General features: G+C 35.1%; 1 protein-coding gene across 2 annotated transcripts in view; it reads right to left on the bottom strand.

The window, feature by feature from the left end:
• AGBL3 (AGBL carboxypeptidase 3) overlaps nucleotides 1–22,235 on the bottom strand; it is a 68,798-nt gene extending 46,563 nt beyond the window's left edge. The window contains exons 1-5 of one of the 2 annotated variants that reach the window (XM_020289721.2): nucleotides 21,528–22,235; nucleotides 21,063–21,170; nucleotides 20,099–20,159; nucleotides 16,219–16,404; nucleotides 5,612–7,184 (exon numbers count right to left, since the gene is read on the bottom strand). In XM_020289721.2, coding sequence (XP_020145310.2) covers nucleotides 7,018–7,184; nucleotides 16,219–16,404; nucleotides 20,099–20,159; nucleotides 21,063–21,125 — 477 coding nt within the window. In that variant the 5' untranslated portion in view covers nucleotides 21,126–21,170; nucleotides 21,528–22,235 and the 3' untranslated portion in view covers nucleotides 5,612–7,017. Of the gene's footprint in view, nucleotides 1–5,611; nucleotides 7,185–16,218; nucleotides 16,405–20,098; nucleotides 20,160–21,062 lie in introns of those variants that run through there. The other variant, XM_076006632.1, reaches the window with a different exon arrangement.
• Between the last annotated feature and the right edge of the window lie 906 nt (nucleotides 22,236–23,141).

Raw genomic sequence — 23,141 nt, 5'->3', positions numbered from 1 at the left:
ATTGTCAGACTAGATTAAAATAGCAAGGTACTACTATAGACTATCTATAAGGGACAGACTTTAAATATAATTTCATAGAAAGCAAAAGAGGTGAGTGAATCTAAGTAAACAGTAAACAGAAGCTGGTATTGGCTATATTAATGTCAAACAACATAAAGATATGATATCATGTCAGAGAAAAAGAAACATTTCCTAATGATAAAGGAGGCAATTTTTCAGAAATGCATTACAATAATCAAGTATATTTCAAAATACATGAAAAGAAAACAGGAAGAATTAAAGGGAGAACCCCCTCCCCCAAAGTTAGAAATTCTTAATACTTCTCTCTACCTGATTGAACAAGTAGACAAAAAATTAGTAAGGATATCCATGATTTAAACAACTTTATCAACCAATCTGATCTAATTTATATGTATAGAACACTACACACAATTATAAAATACACAGTCTTTCCAAGTACACGAGAAATATTCACCTAGACCATGTACTGAGTCAAAAACTAACTCTTATTAAATTTCAGAACACCACGATAGAATTAAAGTAGAAATCAATGACAATAAGATATCTAGAGAATCTTCATATATTTGAAAATAAAACAACATATTTCTAAATAATCCATTGATCAAAGAGAAAGTCACAAAGATATGAAATATTTCAAACTGAATGATACAAAAAACACAATATATTAAGGTTTTGCAGTGAAGTGAAAGCAGTGCTTTGGAGGAAATTTACAACTTTAAATGCATATTATTTTTAAACATTAGAAAACTTTAAAACTAGAAACTGACTTCTGGAGGCTGCTTAGGATTTAATGTATTAGAAAGAGCATTGCTTTCACTCTTGCAACAATATAAAAACATTGCTGAATGGTGGGTAAATTTACAACTTTTCTTGAACCCCTCAAAAAGCTGTGGTTACAGGGCAACTCCCTAATCCAAAATTTAAAGTACTCCTGAAGAAAGATGGAAGATGAGCACTAGCTTTCTTGAGGAATTCTAGCAAGGAATATTTAGTTAAAATTTTAACCAATTGGTGAAGGTTGAGGGTGTAAGAGAATATAGAATCTCAGGAAAGATATAAGGGATATAAAGGCATAAAGGAATTTTATACCCACCCAGTCTTTTCTCATTGACCTCAGCAGGTACTCCCCAAAAAACATTGGTGACAGTCCTGAGAAGGCACCATGTATGGCATAGATGTGGGAAAGGAAGTGGCAGCCAAAGCAAGAAAAGCACAAAACCATGCCCAAATCATTTTCCCCTTATCTCCCTTGTGGAACAAAAAACTTAAATTATTGGGCTAAGGACCATGATCACTGTTACCCTTAGGGTACTGGTAAAAAGACATTATCTGGGAAAAAGAAACAGATTTTGTTCCATTGGTTTATGTCTCTATTTTTGTATGAATACCATGCTCTTTGGGTTACTACAGTCTTGTAATACAGTTTGAAGTGTGGTAATGTGATGCCTCTAGATTTTTTTCATTAAGATTGTTTTATCTACTTGGCCTCTTTCCTGGTTCCAAATACAGTGTAGAAGTATGGTCTGTGAAGTATGACATTGATATTTTGATAGGGTCTACATTAAACCTGTAAATCACTTTGGGTAGTATGGACATTTTAACACTGTTGATTCTACCGATCTATGACCCTAATGTTTTTCCATTTGTTGGTGTCCTCTGTGATTTCTTTCCCCATGTATCATAGTTCTCCTTGTAGAGAACTTTCACTTCCTTGATTAAGTATATTCCTATGTATTTTATTTTCTTTGTAGCTATTGTGAATGGTATTGAGTTTTTGATTTGACTCTAAGCTTGAATGTTATTGATATATAGAAATGCTACTGATTTGTGTATATTGATTTTGTATCCTGGGACCTTGCTGAATTTATTTATCAATTCCAGGAGTCTCTTGGCGTAGACTTTGGGGTCTTCTAGATACAAGATCATGTCACCAGTGAAGAGTGATAGTTCAACCTCCTTTTTCTCAATTTGGATACCCTTTATTTCTTTCTCTTGCCTGATTGCTCTGGCTAGACCTTCCAGCACTATGTTGAATAGAAGTGGTGACAGTGGGTACCCTTGTCTTGTTCTCAGGAAGAATGTTTTCAACTTTTCCCCATTTGGCATCATGTGGCTGTGGGTTTGTCATATATGGATTTTATAATTTTAAGATATGTTTCTTCTATGCCTAGTTTGTTGAGGGTTTTCATAAGAGGGTGATGGATTTTGCTGAATACTTTTTCTGCAACTATTGAAATGAGATGATATGGTCTTTGTTTTTCCTTCTGTTTATGTGGTGAATCACATTTATTGATTTGTGTATGTTGAACCAGTTATAAAACCACCTGCCACAGCCAACTGATCTTTGACAAAGCAGACGACAATGTACACTTGGGAAAAGAAGCCCTATTCAATACATGGTGCTGGGAAAATTGGACAGCCACATGCAGAAGAATGAAACAGGACCCCTATCTCTCACCCCTTATAAAAATTAACTCAACATGGATAAAATATTTAAATGTAAGACACAAAACCATAAGAATCCTAGAGGAAAATAGAGGAAAAACTCTCCTAGATATCAGCCTAGGCAAAGAATTTATGAATAAGACCCCAATGACATTCACAGCAACCACAAAAATAAATAAATGGAATTTGACTAAACTAAAAAGCTTCTGCACAGCTAAAGAAACAATCAACAAACCAATTAGACAACCTATAGAATGGTAAAAAATACGTGTAAGCTATATATCTGATAAAGGGCTAATAACCAGAATCTACAAAGAACTCAAGCAAATCAACAAGAAAACAAACAAACAACCCCATTAAAAAGTGGACAAAAGACATGAACAGATAGATAGAAGATAGACTAATAGCCAATAAACACATGAAAAAATGCTCAATGTCATTAATCATCAAGGACATGAAATTAAAATCATAATATGATATCACCTTACCCGTTAGAATGGATTTTATTAAAAAGCCCAAAACCAATAGATGCTAGCATGGATGCAGAGAGAAATGAATGCTTACACACAGTTGATGGAACTGCAAATTAGTAAACTTCTACGGAAAACAGTACGGAGATTCCTCACTGAACTAAAAGTAGACCTACATTTGGTCCAGTAATCTCACTACTGGGTATCCTCTCAAAGGAAAAGAAGTCTTTCTGTCAAAAAACACCTGCACTTGAATGTTTATAGCAGCATAATGCACAATTGCAAAGATGATGAATCAATCCAAGTGTCCATCAATTCATGAGTAGATTAATAAAATATGGTGTATGTATGCCATGGAGCACTATTCAGCCATAAAAAAGGATGAATTAATGCCTTTTGCAACGATTGGTTGGAACTGGAGACCATTCTCCTAAATGAGGTATCTCAAAATTGGGAAAACAAAGACCATATGTATTCATTATTAAATTGGAAATAACTGATGAGGACACATGTGCACAGAGGGAAGTAAAACTCAATGGAAATAAAGTAGGAGTGAGGGGGGAGAAGGGGAGGAGTAAAAACCTACCTAATAGGTATAATGAACACTATTTGGGTGATGGGCACACCTATAGCCACAACTTAAGCATTACAAAAGTGATCCATGTAACCAAAAACATTTGTACCTCTTTAATATTTTGAAATATAAAAAGAGAAAGAAACAGATTTTAAAAACTTTACTACTAGCAAAAATACATGCTGGAACCAGACCTAAACTTGAAGGTTTTAGAGAACTGAAAAGGCCTCATTCCTGAGAACCTGGGACATCATGTGTGACTAAGATTGAGGCCTAATCAGGACAACATATGATGTATTTTCCATCTCAGAACACCAGGCTAAAAAGCTTTAAGTAACAAGTAACAGGGTTCTATTAATTAGAGAGCAGCAAGAGAGTTGAAAGATATCGTCTTTGAGGAACAAAGGTAAGATTTAAAGCTGAGGAAGGCTCAGAATTGAGAAAAACCCCTTCTCTGTCCCCATCCTAAAGACTAGGTAATGTAAAAAGGATTTGAAGCCTTTTCTGGTACACTGATGGTAACCAGATCAACAATAAATCTAACACTAGTTTAATTGCTAAACAAACTGAATCAATACCCTCCCCTCTCCCTTGTTCTCTCCTCTAACTCCCACACTACAGGCCTACCACCTGGACATTTTTTCTATTTCTGGGCATAAAAACTATTTGCCTATGTCTCACTGACCTACATAAGATCTCCAGCATCAACCAAAAAGTTATAAAACATACCAAAACACAAAGAAAACCAAAAAACCCAAGGGATAAAACCCCAACACACTGTCAAGAGGAAAAATAATCAATATAACCAGTCTGATATGATAAAGATGTTACATTTGTCAGATAAAGAATTTTAAAGAACTATGAGTAATATATTAAAGGTTCTAGTGGAATGGTGAAGAATATATTATACAAGATCAGATGGGCATTTTCAACAGATAGATGGAAATTACAAGACAGCATCAAATGGAATGTGTGAAGTGAAAAACACAGTAATAGAAATAAAGACTGCCTTTGACAAGCTCATCAGTAGACTTTATGGAGCAAAAGAAAGAATCAAAGAACTTGAAGATAGGTCAATAGAAACTGCCCAAATTGAAGCATAGAGATTTTTTTTTTTAAGTAAAACAAAACAAATGCAACAATAGAGCATCCAAGAACTATGGGGCAATATCAAATGGTCTAACACATAAGTGATTAAAATTCCAGAAGGAGAAGAGAGGGCAATTGAATAGCAGAAATATATGAAGAAATAAAGGCTGAGAATTTTCCAACATTAATGACAGATTGAAGAAGCTCAATGAACAAGGACCATAAATACCAAACACACATACACCTATGCATATCATATTTAAATTTCTTAAAACCAAGGACAGGCCAGGCGTGGTGGTTCATGCCTGTAATTACTACTCTGGGAGGCCAAGACAGGTGGATCGCTCAAGGTCAGGAGTTCGAAACCAGCCTGAGCAAGAGCAAGACCCCCGTCTCTACTAAAAATAGAAAGAAATTAATTGGTCAACTAAAAATATATAGAAAAAAAATTAGCCGGGCATGGTGGTGCATGCCTGTAGTCCCAGCTACTTGGGAGGCTAAGGTAGTAGGATTGCTTGAGCCCAGGAGTTTGAGGTTGCTGTGAGCTAGGCTGACGCCACGGCACTTTAGCCGGGGCAACAAAGTGAGACTCTGTCTCAAAAACAAACAAACAGAAAAAACAAGGACAAAAGGAAAATCTTGAAGATAGGCAGAGAATAAAAGACATATTACATACAGAGGAACAAAGATTATAATTCTTGCAAGCTTCTAGTCATAAACGATACAAGCCAGAAAACAACAGACCTGTTTAAAGAGCTGAATGACAAAATCTGTCAACCAGAAATTTATGCTTACCAAAAACATTTTTTTAAATATTTAAAAATATTTCTGAGGCAAATAAACTGAGAGAAATCATTTTCAGTACAAGAATATTAAAATAAAAAGGTTTTTAGGCAGAAGTAATGTGCTGCTACCAGACAGAAACTTGGATACACAAAGAAATGAATGCTAGAAATGAGATAAACAAAAGTAAAGGTAAAGTTTATTTTTCTTATTTTTAATTAATCTAAAAGATAGCTTTCTAAAGAAAAATAACAATGTTTTGAGTTTTTATGGCACATTAAAAAGTAAAATGTTTGAAAACTATAGAACAAATGAAGGGAGGAAGGAATTGGGAATATATGTTTTAAAGGTCCTCACATTATACATGAAGTGGAAAAGGATTATTTGACAGTTGAGTCTTCTAAATTAAAGATGTATATTGAAAAACCTAGCAACCATGCAAAAATTTAAAAACAGGTAAAAAAAACAAAAAAATAAAAACAGGTACACATGTAAGCCAATAGTGGGGATAAAATGGAATAGTAATTTATACTCATATTAATGTCAAAGAAGGCAGAAAAATGAAAAAGAAAATAACAGATAGAACAAAGCTATCAAGATGGTAGCTATTAATCTAACCATATCAATAATTATATTTAACATGATAATTAAAAGTAATAGATTTCCAGATTATATAAAAAAGCATACCTCAACTATATGCTGTCTACCCCCACAAAATTAAAAAAAATTTAAATATGAAACATAGGTTAAAATTAAAATGATGGAATAAAGATATAAGTACTATGAAAATATGAATCAAAAGAAAGCTAAGGCAGGTTACTCATGTAAATATTTGAAATTAAATTTTAAAAATCAGAGTTACTACTTCTTTCACTCCAGTTGTTTAAAAATATGTATGTGAATATATGTTTTCTAGAATTGGTTACTATTCAGGAAACAATCCCTGTGAATTTGTTTGTCTTGCTGGACCCTTAAATAAAATACACATGCTCCCTGGAAGTTATCTTTAACATCTGAAAACACTCTAAGATATTGAACTCTGATGATGCACTTGTGTAGGAGCCCCATACTTCCTCACATTGGTGCTTCAGGAGCAGGACAATTTTGAATATAGGCGGAGACATCTACGTTTGACTATTAGCACACTATCATAAAAGCAGACATAATATTTTGCATTAATAAAGCTATCAAAGTACAAAGTGCAAATATGGATCTTAAGTGTTAAGAACACTTTCCTGAGATATAATCTTAGATGGTTTTTTGCAATGTGGGGCATTTTTTTCCCTTTTAAAGATGACAGCCTCAAGAAATGCATCAAACAGGCATGAAATTAAAAGAAAAACATCTGAATGAGTGCAATGTGAGTTGTAGATGGAGAGGGAAGAGTAGTTGCAGAGCACTCCACTGGATTTATCTTTATAAATTGATGTGAAGCATAATTCATTCTAAATATAACGCTCCATTTTAATGGCCAACATGATGTTTTACTTTAAAGTAACTTTGCATAAACTTCAGTACACCTTCAAAAATATAATAAGTGCTAAATCAATATTTGGATCAATATGTAACCAAACATCTTTCTGAGGACAGGGACTTCCTGGTAAATTTCTAGTATAAACAGCAAAACAAATATAACTAAGAGATTAACCCAGGTACCAAATTATATTTTACAGCTACATGTTTCATAATGTGCCCACCATCTTCAGCTAGATAAACTACAGTATCTTCCTTGGAGTCTGGATAAATGGGTTCCATTTCTAGGCCTGTTGGAATATATACTGGCTCAGGATAAGGAGTCCAATCTGGAAAAAAAAAAGGGAGGGGGGTAACATTATTTGAAAATACTTCAAAATAAAACAGGAAAATTTTGTGGTATATTTTCAAATTATTCATTAATAAATCTAGGCTAAAATAAGTGTTTTATGGTGGGGCTGAATTTTACAAGAGTTCATTGGCACCCTGTTCTAAATTGAGTGGTTCATTATTATTTTGTGTTCATTATAGATTTTATACTAAAATTTCTATTTCTCCTAAGGCCTTAATGCCATTCTATCCTACCTTTGGGAATCTTGCTTCACCTTTTATTCTTTCTTCTCTGCATCTTCAGCCTCTTGCTTGATAAGAGTTGTCAAGTTAAAAACTTATAAACATGTTCAAGTTTCTTCTATCTCCCCAAAGGAAGGTTATCCTTAGACAGTTCCCTCCCTCACTCCTTTTTTAACTACTAGCTTTCCTACTCTTCATCTCTTCATTTTTTTTTTTTTTTTTGAGACAGAGTCTCGCTTTGTTGCCCAGGCTAGCGTGAGTGCCGTGGCGTCAGCCTAGCTCACAGCAACCTCAAACTCCGGGGCTCAAGCAATCCTCCTACCTCAGCCTCCCGAGTAGCTGGGACTACAGGCACGAGCCACTATGCCCGGCTAATTTTATATATATATTAGTTGGCCAATTAATTTCTTTCTATTTATAGTAGAGACGGGGTCTCGCTCTTGCTCAGGCTGGTTTCGAACTCCTGACCTCGAGCAATCCGCCCGCCTCAGCCTCCCAGAGTGCTAGGATTACAGGCGTGAGCCACCGCGCCCGGCTGCTACTCTTCATTTTTTTAAGGACCAAATTCTTAACAGTTGTCTATACCATGCTGAAATCTTTCTGACCATGATCTATTTGATGGAAGAAAAAAATTACTTCACAATCTAACTACCCTAGTTATTTGTACTTTTTAGTGGAATAAGGATTTGGTGGTAAGAAACAAGTATTCCTGGACAAACATTTTGGAGATTATGTGTACATCTGTTTTAGTAACAAAGCTGTATTTGACATGATGAATAGGGGTCAAATCTAGCTACAGAATAAACATAGACTACCATATTGATGCAAATAGGCATCAATGTGCATTGTAGAATTAACTGAACAAGAGCCAAATAAATGGATGATAAAGATAAGGAATAAAGAAAGTTATAATTAAAGTTTTAAATTCTTATTATTTAAAATTTTCTCATTAGTTGAAAGCCTTAATCAACTCAATTCAAAGCTAGTCATGAACTGATAACATTACTGTTGTTAAAACTTTCGGAATTTCAGCGATTTGCTTTTGTGTATGTTGATTGTCAAATGTTGCATGACACCCAGACTTCCATTAAAGAAATAATTATAGATTTTATTAATTTCTGCTTATGTTCTTCTTTATTAATAAATAGTCCTTACAGTAAAGAAAAATGAAACTGATAATAACTGGAGAAATAACTTGTATAAATGGGTCAAGATTGCAGCTTATCAGAATATCCTTACTGAGGACCATATTTTGAGAATCAGGCTTAACCCATTTCAATCTAGCTTTTGCTATTTTTAGTCTCGTACCCACTGTTCCACTAAAACTGCTCTTTGCATTGTATTTGAAACAGGGTAAGCACTCAGTTAAATGTCTATAGATTATATGGGTGTATGAACAGATGGATGGATGAAGAGATGAATGGGCAAATGGATGGGTGGTTAAACAATCCAGTTGGGGTCCTTATCCACATACTCCTTAAATTTAAATGATATATTAAATCATGCAGACCTATTGCCATAAGTGCTTTATGTCTGGCAATATCTTCATTGCTGTAAAGCTACTCTAGAGCTAGAACTTTTAAGCAGATGAGATTTAGGCTGGAAATGGAAGCATTTCCAGACTTCCTGAATCAATTCCACATTAAGGAATTTCATCTGTAAGGGGCTTTAACATTAATATGGATTCCTGATATAGACACTTCTTGACTGTTATCCAGTGACAGATTTTTACAGGTGTTTTTATGTCAAGTAGCCTGGAAAATTCTGTATTCATCTTTCTTTCATCAGAATCTTTTACCAGCCTTCTTTATGTTTGCTGTCCAAAAACTATTTGAAGGTAGTAGTTATCACTGTCCCAAGAGAACTTATGTCTGTGCATAACAAATGTGCTGTTTTCCAGTTCTCTCAAACCTGCAGACTCTTGAGATGCCAAAACAACATAGCATTCTTTTGAGTTCTCCTTGGGTCAAAGTCATGTCCCCAGAAGAAGAATAGAGACTGTCTTTAACATTTACCAAATTATATGAACACTCAACCTGTGCTATTTATGCCATCATGTCTTGTGGATCACAGTGTGAAGTTATTTTACTTGGTCTTCAGCTCCTTTCTCCATAGGCCCTAGGAGACTGGCTGAGACAAAACCATCCCCTTAGTCTTGCACCATATACTTTATTTTCTTTTAAGAAAGAAAACAAAGAACTCTAATGCAAAAGAATACTCCTTGAGGTCCTAACTACCAGTATAGCAGACAGGTCTAGACATGTCTGAAATAGCTTATATTTAAGGTAGAACTTCTATACAAAAATAAGTTTAGAATGCTGCTCTTACAAGAATAGCAAATATTTTGTTTTAAAGCTTTCTGTTTGTGTGGTATTCTCCTTCCTCCCAATCCTTTATTTGATTAGTTCACGTTGAGTTCCACTTTTGTAAATAATGTTGTTCTTGATAAGAACAGAATATTGATTTCTCAGAAAGTCAATAAATACATATTTAGAAAGGGTCTTCATGATGGTAAGTCCAAATTTGTGGTATAAATTTATTTGTACTGTATCTGTCATCATTTCATGGAAGAAAAACAAAATAAAAATTAACAGTTCCAGAACTTATTGAACCTTATACAGCACTGATTTAAAAGCCTAAGTAGGTGGCAAGGATATTCCATTTTTTATATCTTTTTTTTCACTTGGATACTGTAGGAATTTTTGTTATTTGCTCTCAAGTTTACTTTTGGTTGATTCATTTTTTGATCATTGATATGTGGCATATGCAAGTGATTGTATAAAAGGGATGTCCAAGAGTCATGAAAAATTCCAGGAGTAGTAAAGTTTCTGAATTAAGGATGATTAATTTTGAATGCTTTTGATAAGTAATATTTTTATCAAACATGTTTATTGTATAAAAAACTATAGCTTAGGCAAAAAGAAAAGGAATTATCCATAATCTCATTACATAGAGAAATACTGACATTTTGGTTTTTCTCTTTTTAAGGCTTCTTTGTTTCAACCATCTACTTTAGGTGCTTTTGGCTACAAATAACAAATTTTCTCAATGCAAGCTGGTTTGAACAATAAGAAAATTTATTGCTTCACATATCTAGAAATCCTGAAGCAGAGAGCATTCAGGCTATGGTACAGTAAGTGGCTCAGTGGTCATTCCAAGTTTAGTTTTTTTGTCTCTCCACTTTGTCATCCTTTGCTTGGAGGTCACCCTAAGGCTTATGGTTGTAAAATGGAAACAATGTGGCTGTCAGAAGTAGAGTGTTTTGTACTAACTGATGCAGACTAATCAGCTGAGGTGGAATGGATACTTGGGAGTCTACAATGTCCTTTTCATCATTGTATATATACTGATAATCAATTTGTTTTTTCAGCCCACTTAGTTAAATCTTAGAGATTTTTCTTTAATATACATGTATCTCCCTCATTTTTTAACAGCTGTTAGTGTTCTCTAATATGGGTTGCCAAAATTTGATAATTGATGGACATTATAATTATGTCTTTATTGATGGACATTTTGGTTGTTTCTAACAGTTTATTTATATGGCAATGAACATCTTTATAATATGCCTCTATTTATGTGTGTAAATACCCTTAGGCTAGACACCTAGAAGTAGAAATATTGAATCAAAGAACATGAACATTTAAAATCTTGACATATAAAGATATATAATACAAGTATATAAATAATATAAATACAAATATACCTATGTCTGTCCGGAAAGTATCCAGCCACGTACTATGAAAAATAGAGACATTTATTGAAAAAGATACAAGATATAAGAAACATTATACATAGGACAATGAGACCTCAGTCCCCTTCAAAGTAGGCACCTTGGGACCTCACACAGTTCTCCCAGCATCTCTTACCCTAATCCATACATGTTCAACATTGTCAGGTGTTCTGCTAGCTGCAGGCCTTCCAGAATGTGGATCACTTTCAACAGATTCTTGACTATCTTTGAAGCATTTGTGCCACACTTTTATTTGTGTTGCACTCATTGCATCATCCCCGAAAGCCTTCTGAATCATCCAATAGTTTCTACAGAAAAATGTTCTAGCTTAACGCCAAATTTGATGCAGATTCATTGCTCTACTTGCTCAGGCATTTTGAATGCAACAGCCACAGTCAGTGCACATGCTCATTCAATGGTGTCTAGTACTCCTCCTCCCCGCCCCCCGACTAGTACTGTGAAGTCGTCATTGTTCAGGTATATGCATTACAGTCCCCTCTCCTTGGCTGTCAGGTTACATTGATATCACTCAAACCGTTCTCAATATATTAACAATGGCTGGATACTTTCCAGACAGCCCTCATATAGCGATCTCACTTATATTTTCATGCAGTTTGTTTGAGGGTAGCCGCTATCATTTATATTACAAATTTATGTCATTTCTCTCTCTTAAAACCAAAGGAAGCCTCTTTGTGTCTAAGAGGAATTAATCTAATGTCTGTGTACAAATAGAAAATCATTGGCTGTCCCAATTATTAGCCTGTTTTCTGTTGCTTATAACAGAATACCTGAAACTGGGTAATTTATAAGAAAACCAAAACTTCTTTCTTACAATTCTGGAGGCTGGGATTCTTGATGTCCAAGGTTGAGGGAGCACATCTGGTGAGAGCCTTCCTGCTGGTGAGGACTCTCTGAAGAGTCCCAAGATGCAAGGTATTGCATAGTGAGAGGCTGAGCATACTAACATGCTAGCTCAGGTCTCTCTTCATCTTCTTATAAAGCCACTATTTTCCCTCCCATGATAATCCATTAATCTATTAGTCCATTGATACATTAATTCATGAATGGATTAATCCATTTTTGAGGGCAGAGTTCTCATGATCCAATCACCTCTTAAAGGCCCCACCCCTCAATACTGCCACATGGGGATTAAGTTTTAAGGTGAGTTTTGGAGGAGATAAATATTCAAACCATAGCACCCTGTAAACTTCATCTGGGACTACTTTAGAAAATCTGTTGACAACCTCCTATATTTATTAATAAAAATACGTCTGGCATTGACTGTAAAAGGTGTTCCTTTCATAAGATTAATTTATTTTCCCCTTCTTAAAGATGAATAAAAGGTTCAAAATTGGTGATGGACCAAATTTTGCCCATGGGAAAATTACTACAAAGCCTTAACTTCTAGCCATTCTGGTATATGTATTAATTAGATTTTGCTACCTAACAACCCCCTCAAAATTTAGTGACATAAAACAATAATCACTTATTTATCTCAGCTAGGTGCTGTGGTATTGATTAGGCTCACTCATGTATCTTGTAGGTTTGGCGTAGGACTGGACAGACTTCATTTATCTCTGTTTCACTCTCATTATCTAGCAAGCTATGGATTGTTCCATGGTGACTGGACAGAGTTTAAGAGAAAATAGAAGTGTACAAAGCCTTTTAAGGCCTAGGAGAACACTGGCATGTGTTAAAAATTAAATTGAGACACATTAAATAACTTTAAATAATTTATTTGAGCAAATATGATTCATAAATCAGGCTAACTGTGGCTTGTGGTTGGGGCTCTATTGGAGGGGCTTTAAGGAAGGGCTTCAAGGAAGGGCTTCTATAAGATGAATGAAGAATCAAAGTAAATAATTGGTTAATGTTATGTAGTTGTCTTATTTGGACTATGCAGTGGCAAGTTTCCAGTCATGTAAATAGAAGTTCGTTGGCAGATTCTGATTGGTTAAACTTAAGATTCATTTCCCTCTAAGTCATTTACAATAAATGTATTTGAGTTAGGTTTTGGTTATTATGTAGGCACCCCAAGGCAATGGAGCTATCTCAGTCTAATGGCCTCCTATTTAACTATTTTAACACATTATCACTTTCAACACACTCTATTTGACTAAAGCATGTCACAAGTTCATCCCAGATTCAAGGGCCAGGAAAATAAAGCCCCACTACCTCTTGCTGGAAAGAGATGCAAGATGACACTTCAAAGGGCAAGAACATATGGATGGAGAACTGTGGCCACTTTTTAAATTGACTAAAATTTACATATTACATATGTGATATATAGATCTTAATTTTATGATTCAGCAAGCTTTGACAAATAAGTATAATCATGTAACCAACATCCCTTTTAAGATGTAGAACATTCTCATCATCCAGGAAAGTTTTCTCTTGCCCTTTCCCAGTCAGTCCCCACCACCTGCCTCAGAAACCACCCTTCTGATTTCTGTTACCATACACCAGTTTTGCCTGTTCTTCAAGTTCATATAGTTGGAATCCTATAGCATGTAGTCTTCTGTGTTTGGATCTCTTACACAGTGTAATGGTGGCTTTGAAATTCATCCATGTCGTGTGTTTCAGTTCCCCCAATCCTTCTTTTGCTGATATGTTATTCTACTGTATAGCTATAGAATAGTTTGTTATCCATTACTCTATTAATGGACACTAGTTTCTGGTTTTGGATATTGTGAGTAAATATAAAAATGAAAATTCATGTGCAAGTATTTTTGAGAACATATATTTTAATTTATGTAATATAAATACCTAAGAGAGGAACTGCTGTTCAGGAAATAAATGTATATTTTCCTTTATTAAAAAACAAAACTGCCAAACCTTTTTTCAAAGTGATTGCACAATTTTTCATTCCTATCAACAATGTATCAGAGTTAAAGTTGTTCTGCACTCAAATATTTGGTTGTTAGTCTTTGGTGGCTATAAGGTGGTATCTCATCATGGTTCTAATTTTCATTTCCCACATTGAGCACTTTTTCATATGTTTATCGGTCATTATAATCTTCCTTTGAGAAATGTCTATCTTCATGATTGTACCACACTGTCTAAATTACTGTTTGTAGTAAGTTTTGAAATCACAAAGTGTGATTTCTCAAATTTGCTCTTTTTCAATATATTTATTTTTTTTGGCAATTCTGGGTTCCTTGAGTTTCTATATGAATTTTAAGATCAGCTTGTTTCTACAAAGCAAAAAGTTGGTATTTTCATGGGAATTGCATTAAGTCTGTAGATCAATTTGGGGAAGATTGCCATCATAATAGTAAATCTTCTGATCCAAGAACATGGGATGTCTATTTATTTAGATCTTTTTTATTTTCTTTCAGCAATGGTTTATAGTTTTCAGGGTATATGGGTTTTATACTCTTTTCTTAAATTTATTCCTATTTTATTCTTTTGATGCTCTTATAAATGGAATTATTTTACTAAGTTCATTTTAGGGTTGTTATGTTAAACATTTAGAAATATAATTAGTTTTTATATACTATCTTGTATTCTGCCATTGGGTTGAACTTATTTATTAGTTGTAAAAGTTTTTTTCCCCCAGTGGATTCTTTAGGATTTTCTACATACAAGATTATGTATGTAGAAAATTCTCATGTCATGTATTCTCCATTGGTGAATAGTGATAGTTTTACTTCTTTCTTTCCAATCTGGATGCTTATTTCTTTTTTTGCCCTTTTGCTCTGGCTAGAACCTCCATTACAATGTCGTATAGGAGGGGCAAAAGCCAATATTCTTGTCTTGCACTTGATCTTATGGGGAAAGCAGCTAGTCTTTCACCATTGAGTAGATATTAACTGTGGGATTTTCACAGATGTATTTTACCACATTGAAGATGCTCCCTTCTCTTCCTAATTTGTTGACTGCTTTTTGTCATGAAAGGGTGGTGGATTTTTTAAAAAGTGTCTTTTTTATAGCTACAGAGATGATCTAGTGGTTTTTGTTTTTATTCTACTGATATGCTGTATCACATTAATCGAGTTTTGTTAAACCAACCTTGCCTTCTGGATAAATTCCATTCATTCATGGCACACAATTCTTTTTATTTGCTGTCAGATTCAGTTTTCTAGTGTTTTGCTGATGAATTCTGCCTCTATATTCATAAGCAACATCTAATTTAAGTTTACAGTTATAATAAATATAAACACTTTCCAATTTTATTCACCAAGGTAGGCAATAATGTATGTGTATGTGCTATCAACTAAAGGTGGAAAGCAGTGGCGGTGAGAATGTGGTCAACAGTGGGAATGTTTCTATCTTGCCTGTGTGTGGACTGGAGAGATAAAGCTATAAACTTTATCTGGGAGAGCAAAAAATAAATTTGGGGATGCACACATACAGAAATAAAAATACACAGTAAAATATGAATTTTTCAGTTCCATAAATGTGCATTAAAGGAAAGAAGTAGAAAGTGAGAAAGGAAAAGAAAAAACAAAGGAGCATGAAGAGATAGAAAATGAAAGAGGAACAGAAATGGAAAAAGGGCATAAAGAGGCAAAAGATGATAAAGCTATACTAAACAGAAGACACACATACAAAGGGGAGACAAGCAGCAAAAAGGAGCAGGAATACAGTTCAAAGACATTCCAGCATCGCCTCTGTGACTTCATCTATGGCTGAATTTGACTGTAACTGGAACATCGTCATGCTGTTTGGAATTGTTTAGAATTACTAAAGCTTTAGGAGGTATATACATGCTTTAAGACCCTCTGTTTAAGCACATGTGGCTACTGAACACTTGAAATGTGGCTGATCTGAATTGAGATGTCTGGAAGTATAAAGGTACATCAGATTCTGAAATTCAGAAGAAAGAATGTGAAATATTTTGGATATAGTTGGGTTAAAATAAATTTTTAAAATTAATTTCACTTTTTTATCTTTACCTTTTTAAAATGTGGCCATTAGCAAATTTAAAATTACATATATGCCTCAAGTTATATTTCTCTTGTAATACATTATTCTAATACCAAGAGTCTCCTCATTGAAATCAAGGTTGGCAAAGTAGTTTGCTAATGTCTGAATCGCCCAAACTGCTAAAAACATACCAATATGCTCGACTTTTTCATCAATGACCTCACAGTGGTATGGCCACCGTGTTGGGCTCAGTGGACCAGAAGAAGAGACACCATATAAATCTCGTGGTTCACGAAGACGTGGCACCCATCTTCCTAGCTGATATTCCAATAGTATCTGTGTAGTCCGGGGGAAGATTGCATCACCAATAGAGTCAGCTAGAAAGAAGATTCAAACATACTCATGAGTGATAAGAAGGAAAACCCCAATTTCTATAATTTTTTATATAGTTCCTTTTTTCCTTCTAACACTCTTCAATTTGTGGCTATCATTATAAATATTTTATGATTCATGGAATTTTTAAAAATAAAAACAACAATGAAATCTATGACAATTGATCTTCACAATAGCTAAGTAGTATTTGTTGACTTTATATACTATTAATTTATGCTAAATTCTCATCACTAAAAATATTTGTTTCTTCCAGCTTGTCTAACAAATCACCTATTTTTGACTCTTCTTAATCACACTGTTTGTCTAATGGGTTAAATATGCTTAATGACTATAGTTCCTCACCACTTACTGGAATTATATTCTCAAAGGTTGCTAGTGGACTCAGTTACAACTTTTTCTCAGTTCTCATTCTAGGGCCTCTGTGTGACACAAATCAGGAACATGATCCTCACAGAATATAAGGGGGCTGCCCCAAACAGCAGTGCAGTGGGCCTCTTTCAGCATGATGACTGTGTGGCATCAATTTGATGCTGATGATCACCCCTCCTTAAGTGCATTTCCCTTTGGTGATAATACCTTTCCTGGTTTTCTCCCTACCTTTCACATACTTGGTTCTCCATTTGTCTCACCGACTCCTTTTGCTTGTCTACCTCTGAAATGTGGCTTTTTGTCTAGATTTAGTTTTTGGCCATTTTAGTACAATAGCAGATATGGCAATGGAACTACAAGTCACATAACTATTCTACCATTTTATTTTTGTATGATTTCATTTAGGCAAGACAGCCTCTTTGAACATAAATCTTACTCTATGTAAATAATTAATGTTATCACCTTCCCTAGCTACTTCTCAGGATTGTTATATAGAATCATCCATTCTACAGAGAGTTATCATGCATCTACTATATGCATAAACAATAAACAGACACTGACTATACAGAGGTGGAAAAAAATAGACAAAGTCCCTGCCATCATGAGCTTACACTGTAGTAGGACACACAATAAAAAGGGAAACAAGATAATTTCAGTGATGATAAATGCTACAAAAGAAATAAAACAGAGAAATAATAAATGAAAATGAGAAATGGAAATGGGTGGGAATGATACTTTAGATAGTGTGGTCAGATAAGACTTCTCTGAAGTGGTAACATGTGTGCTGAGATCTGAAGAATGAACTCAATCCTGGAGTAAATACCACTCTGGACATGCCCTAAAAAAGCTGAAAAGGAAGTCTGGAAGTATAGAAACTTATCCATAAGCAATATAACTGCTTATCAGGACAAAGTCCAATATTCTTTAATAGAATGCAATGAAATCCAGCAATCAACATGTAAAATTCACAAGCCTGTCATTCACTCATAGGTTAACAGGTGAGAGTTACAGTCCCACTATGGCAGCATAAGTCTTATATAGGCCTTCTTTCCCACTGATTACAAGTATAGATACAACACAAAAACATAACTATCGGAAGGGTCTGAAAGTAAACTAGAGCAAGCAGATTGTGCAGTCAAAATGTAGAGAAGCACTCTCTGCAAGGAGGTGAGTCCACCTCCTTTTGTTTTCTTTTCCTGCTTTTCCCTGAAGGCAGGCCCCACTCACAGACCATAGCAGTGGTGCAAATGGCTAAATCTCAGATAAAAACCCAGTCTTTCTTAACAGAGGACCAGCAACAGGGGCCCTCACAATGTGGAGGGAATCTAAAGGGAAGAAAGAGATCAGAGAAAGCTATCTCCTAATTCTGTGTGTGAACCCACACAAGTTTCAACCTAAAACCTGAGCTATACAAGCACACACTCTCAGACTATGAAAACTGAACTAAAACTTTAACCACACATACAAGTATCTCAGCTTAACCCTTGAATTACACATGGGCAGGATAGTTAATGAACAAACAAAGGAAAAGCTTAAGAGAACTAACAGAGATTTGAACCAAATATGTTTCAGAACCTCTGAACCACACAGGTATGGGAGAGCACCAGATCAGCACAGCAAAGGTTTAGAGATCTGAACTGAGATTTGAAATACTACCCACAGAAGGGGAGACAGAATTTTTGTCTGAAACTAACTGGGTTGATTGCCTGCCAGAAGAAAAACATTGACATTTCCAGAAGGACCCCGTCTCAACATCAAAAAAACTAGATATTGAATCTATCACACGAGTACTTTAAGAAGTGATTACAATTATGTTCCATGAAATAAGGGGAAAAACATAGTTGAAATTTATGAAAATATAGTAATTCTTGGCCAAGAAATAGACACATTGCTGGTGGGAATGCAAAATGATTTAGTCGCTTAGCAGTTTCTTACAAAGTATACATTTAGCATATGACCCAAGAGTTCCATTCCTAGAGATTTACTCAAGAAAAATGAAAACATGTTACAAAAGGTCTTGTACACAAATGTTCATAGGAGCTTTACTTGTAATGGCCCCAAACTGGAAACAATTTAAAAGTGCATCAACAGATGAATGTGGTCTATTCACAGAATGGACTACTACTCAGCAAAAAAAAAAAAAAAAAAAAAAAAAAGGATGAACTACTGTTATATGATATATGCAACACCATGGATAAATCTCAAAAGCATTATGCTAAGTGAAAGAAGACACAACAAAACATAAAATGTATGACTCTGCTTTATGAAATTCTAGAAGGGCTAAATATAGTGCAGAGAAAGCAAATCACTGATTGCCAGGAGCTAGGGGTGAAGGATAGAAGAAGAGCTACAAAGAACATTTGGGAGTGATGTAAATGTTCTCTAGTTTGAGTTTGGTGATGTTCTAAACAATGGAAGCAACATAAACAATGTTAAAGGATAAGTATGGGCAGTTGATACCAAGAGAGAATATGAGTAGATATATGCCTATCAAATAATTTTCAATTTTTGCTAGTTAAAACACGGAGTTACCTCCTGTCTTCTAATAGATAAGCAAAATTTTACTAATAAAAAGAAAAACAGGCTGTGGGCAAAAGTCCACAAAACAGTACTGCAAAATTTCTATCAGTTTGGGTATAGATGTATAAAGGCAAAGAAAAGGTCTAGAAAGATACACACCAAACTGAGAAAGATGGTCATTTCAAAAGTTAGGATGGTGGTAAAAAAAGACAATTGATCAATAAAAAGATAAATGCCTTAACTTCAATTTCAGAAGATCTGTAGTACATCCATGTAACAAAAACATCTGTACCCTCTTAATATCTTCAAATAAAAAAATCTGTCGTAGATATGTAAATATTTGGTAGAAATATTTAAGTATGTGAAAGTAGGATTCTTAATGTATAAATGTTTAAAAATCAAGTTTATATCAAGATGACCATAAACATGTACACCTGCAAATGAATGACTTTATTAAGGAAACTCTTTATACAAGCAAACTTCATTTAAATGAAGATGTACTTCCAACACATGATTATAAATGCATTTAAAAAGCAAGTTATTTAGAGAAGTAACAAAGTAAATATTTGTTAAATAAAGTCCTTTATAAACTAATCACCACTTTCATTTATTATTTTGAAATATAAATCAGGTTCACCTAAAAAGAACCTGAATTCTAAAAGTGGCTACATTTCTTTCTCCTTATCCATCAGAATAATCATGCCCTATATTACTCAATCTGACTTTTTATTTTTTATCCACTCAGGTCTTATGATAAAGGGAAGGAAAAATATATAGATAAGTTCAAACCTGTTAAAAGTGCACACTGATGAATATCTTCACTTACAAATTTCATGAATGTATCCTCATCCTAAAACAAGAGAATTTTCAAATATTTGTTTAAAAAACAAGTTTCCAAATCCAGAAATTTTTTAGTGTTTGGGATTGAGTACATGTCTTTAATCTTTAATAAATTAAAAAATTAATGATTATAGGCCATTCGTCTCAAAGCTCCGAACACTTAAAATATCCTGAAACCTTGAAGTTTGCATCTTTCATTCCTCCTCTCCTACTGGATATGGTTATAATAAAGACTGCATGGAAGGTATAAAATTTAAGATTCTTGGGACAACAATAACAATTTAAATCAAGAATAAAATTAACAAAGAAACACAGAAAGCCATAGATTTAAAGGGTTATGTACATCATTTTAGAGAGCTTATTTTGGGACCTTAATTTATATATCTAATAATTTATACATCAATATAAAGGAAATCCCTCAGAAATATGTACTAGAACCAGATAAAATATTTTTAAACACTACATTTCTCTCCTTTTTTCTTCTTCCATGTCCCCTTTTTTGTGACTTCAGAGCCACACTAAAACTATTATGGTGATACACAATAAGGTTGGAACATAGGTGGTTTTAGTATTATACATATTGTGATGTAACACAATATAATTAGTACATATAAGAAAATAAGTGGACATGAATTATAAAAATAAAACCCTAATAATGATTTCATACACACATTTTAATAAAATCCAGAAGAATCTTAGCCAAAATATTTTCTTAAGAAAACAATATAGTTCCTCTTTTTACATAGGGCATGCTGCATGCAGTAACAGCTTAGCTTTTTCTCTCAAATTATTTCCCAACTTTAATGACAGTGATTTAAACATATAATTTTTATATCCAATTGATTTATAATATTTTAACTGAGGATTTATAACAAATATTTTCTCAAGTAAAATAAAGAGGAGAAGAACATACTGATTCATCTTCTTCACTGATTGTTCTGTCTGAATAATCTTCCTTTTCCGAATCTTCTGACATCTCTTCCAGTGTTTCGCTTGCAATTTCTTTTATTATATGGATAGGCTGTAAAACAATTTCTAAGGAACTTATTTGACAGCTTCTTTTTATGCTGAAGGTGTTTATTGCATTAAATGAGTACCAAGAATATATTCAATTGTATTTAACAATGACAAGAGTTCTCCTTAAAAACTAAATTAATTAGAATGCAGTTTATTAAACTTTCAAAGACCCGAAGAAATTTTTCATTACTATAAGAAACAAAAATCACAATAAAATCAATAATTTAATTGAGAAAGGAATTTTCAGAGCACACAGCCAAATAATTTACATTCTGCATTTACAATTAAATATTACATAGCGGTAGTAAATTCAGAATGATCCTGAGGCATTAAATATAATGAATCAAAGAAAAAAACTTACTCTGTCAGTGAAATGTAGCAATATAGTTTAAAAGTTTTCTCTTTAACTTTCAATTGACCAAAAGTTCAAAGGACTACAATAGACTTTTCTCTTTGTATTTTGATTAACATTATTCCGTAGATATTGTCTCTAATATGCAATTATATTTTTCTTACTGAAATGGCAATAGCTAACAGAAGGTTGTCTTGGCAACGACCATTACTCCTCCTATGCAAGTACCTTCCCACGTGGTTATTAGACAAGGGAATAATCGAAATTCCTTGTCAAGATCCTGGTTTTCAAGAGACCAAAGGAATTTACCAATTTCAAACCTATTGGTTTATGCTCTTCTCTTCAAAAAGCGTATTTTGGAGCGTGGACTGCATACAAGTGCAAGCTCCATAGCAAAGAACCACAAGTGCAGCAGAGCAAACTGTCTCAGAGGCGACACTTTCAGTACGGAGACTGACGTTTGGGTCTGGGGATCACAACTCCAAATCTGGAAAAGTGGATTGGCATAAATCTTGATTCTGTTTCCTTACACGCGGTGGTGTACACGAGGCACACTACCGTGCTGACCTGCTGTGGAATACAAGTTTAGCTTCAGGAAAGCCACACACACAGATACTTAGTGGTCGCTCCGTGGGTGTCTTCCGCGTCTAAAGAAGGGACGAAAGCAGGCGCGCCAGGAGAGGTCTGCGGTCAGGCCCGATCACGCCACGATGCGGGCTGGCAAGGTCTTCCTCCCACACTCACTTCTGGACAGGGCAGCCTGAGGAGGAGCTCATTCTCCGGGACGCGCCCGCTTCCCGCAGGGGGCGCCCCGCCTCCCCTCTCCCCTTCCTTTTCGGCACTTCCACCGTCCCGCCTGGGCCAGCCCCTCACTTCCACCCCGAGTCCTCGGGCCAGGCCAGTCGTTCCTTCCGTCCGGGTACACTATCCCGGAAGTCTCCCCGAGTCACCCAGGGTTCCGGCCGCTTGAAGGAAAGCCGCTGCAGTTTAGTTACGGTCTCAAGCAGGCCCTTTCCCACGCGTTGCCAGGGCAACCTGCCCACCCTCGCGAGACTTTCTTTGGGCAGTCCTCGGGAATCACCTAGCGACCAGCGCGGAGAAAATGAGCCTGCGCGGGGTTTTGGCCAGAGGGAAGGGAGCCCAGAGGATGTCGGGAGTTGAGGGAAGCGTCGCAAAGCGAGTGAGGGTTGGTGAGAGGGGAAATCCCGGGGAGATTAGCAAATTGGGGTAGGGCAGGAGAATTTAGGAGTGCAGTCCGGACCCGGATTCATTCCTAGTGTTCTGCGTGTGGGTTTGCCAGGCCCTTTCTTTGAGGAAGCTGTAAAGCATGCAGGTTAAGATTTGTGCTTTGGAGCCCACCTGACCTTTAACGATGTGACTTTGGACAAATTAGTTTTCTGGACTTCAGTTTCTTCATCCGTAAAATGGATACAATAATTGCAACTACTACTTGCAGTGGTTAGATTAAAAGTATATTGGTCTTTATTTATACACACACTGAGTTCCACTCCGTGTAATTGTGTGACTAATGATGTTTATTTGATTCTGGAAAATGAGACTTTTCTCCTTAAATGCTGGACGGAGGAGTCATAGATAACTCTAGGGTGAGCATTCAAAATTATC

This window comes from Microcebus murinus, chromosome 9 (assembly GCF_040939455.1).
Source record: "Microcebus murinus isolate Inina chromosome 9, M.murinus_Inina_mat1.0, whole genome shotgun sequence".
Classification (NCBI taxonomy): Eukaryota; Metazoa; Chordata; class Mammalia; order Primates; family Cheirogaleidae; genus Microcebus; species Microcebus murinus.
This window is presented reverse-complemented; position numbering and strand designations above follow the sequence as displayed.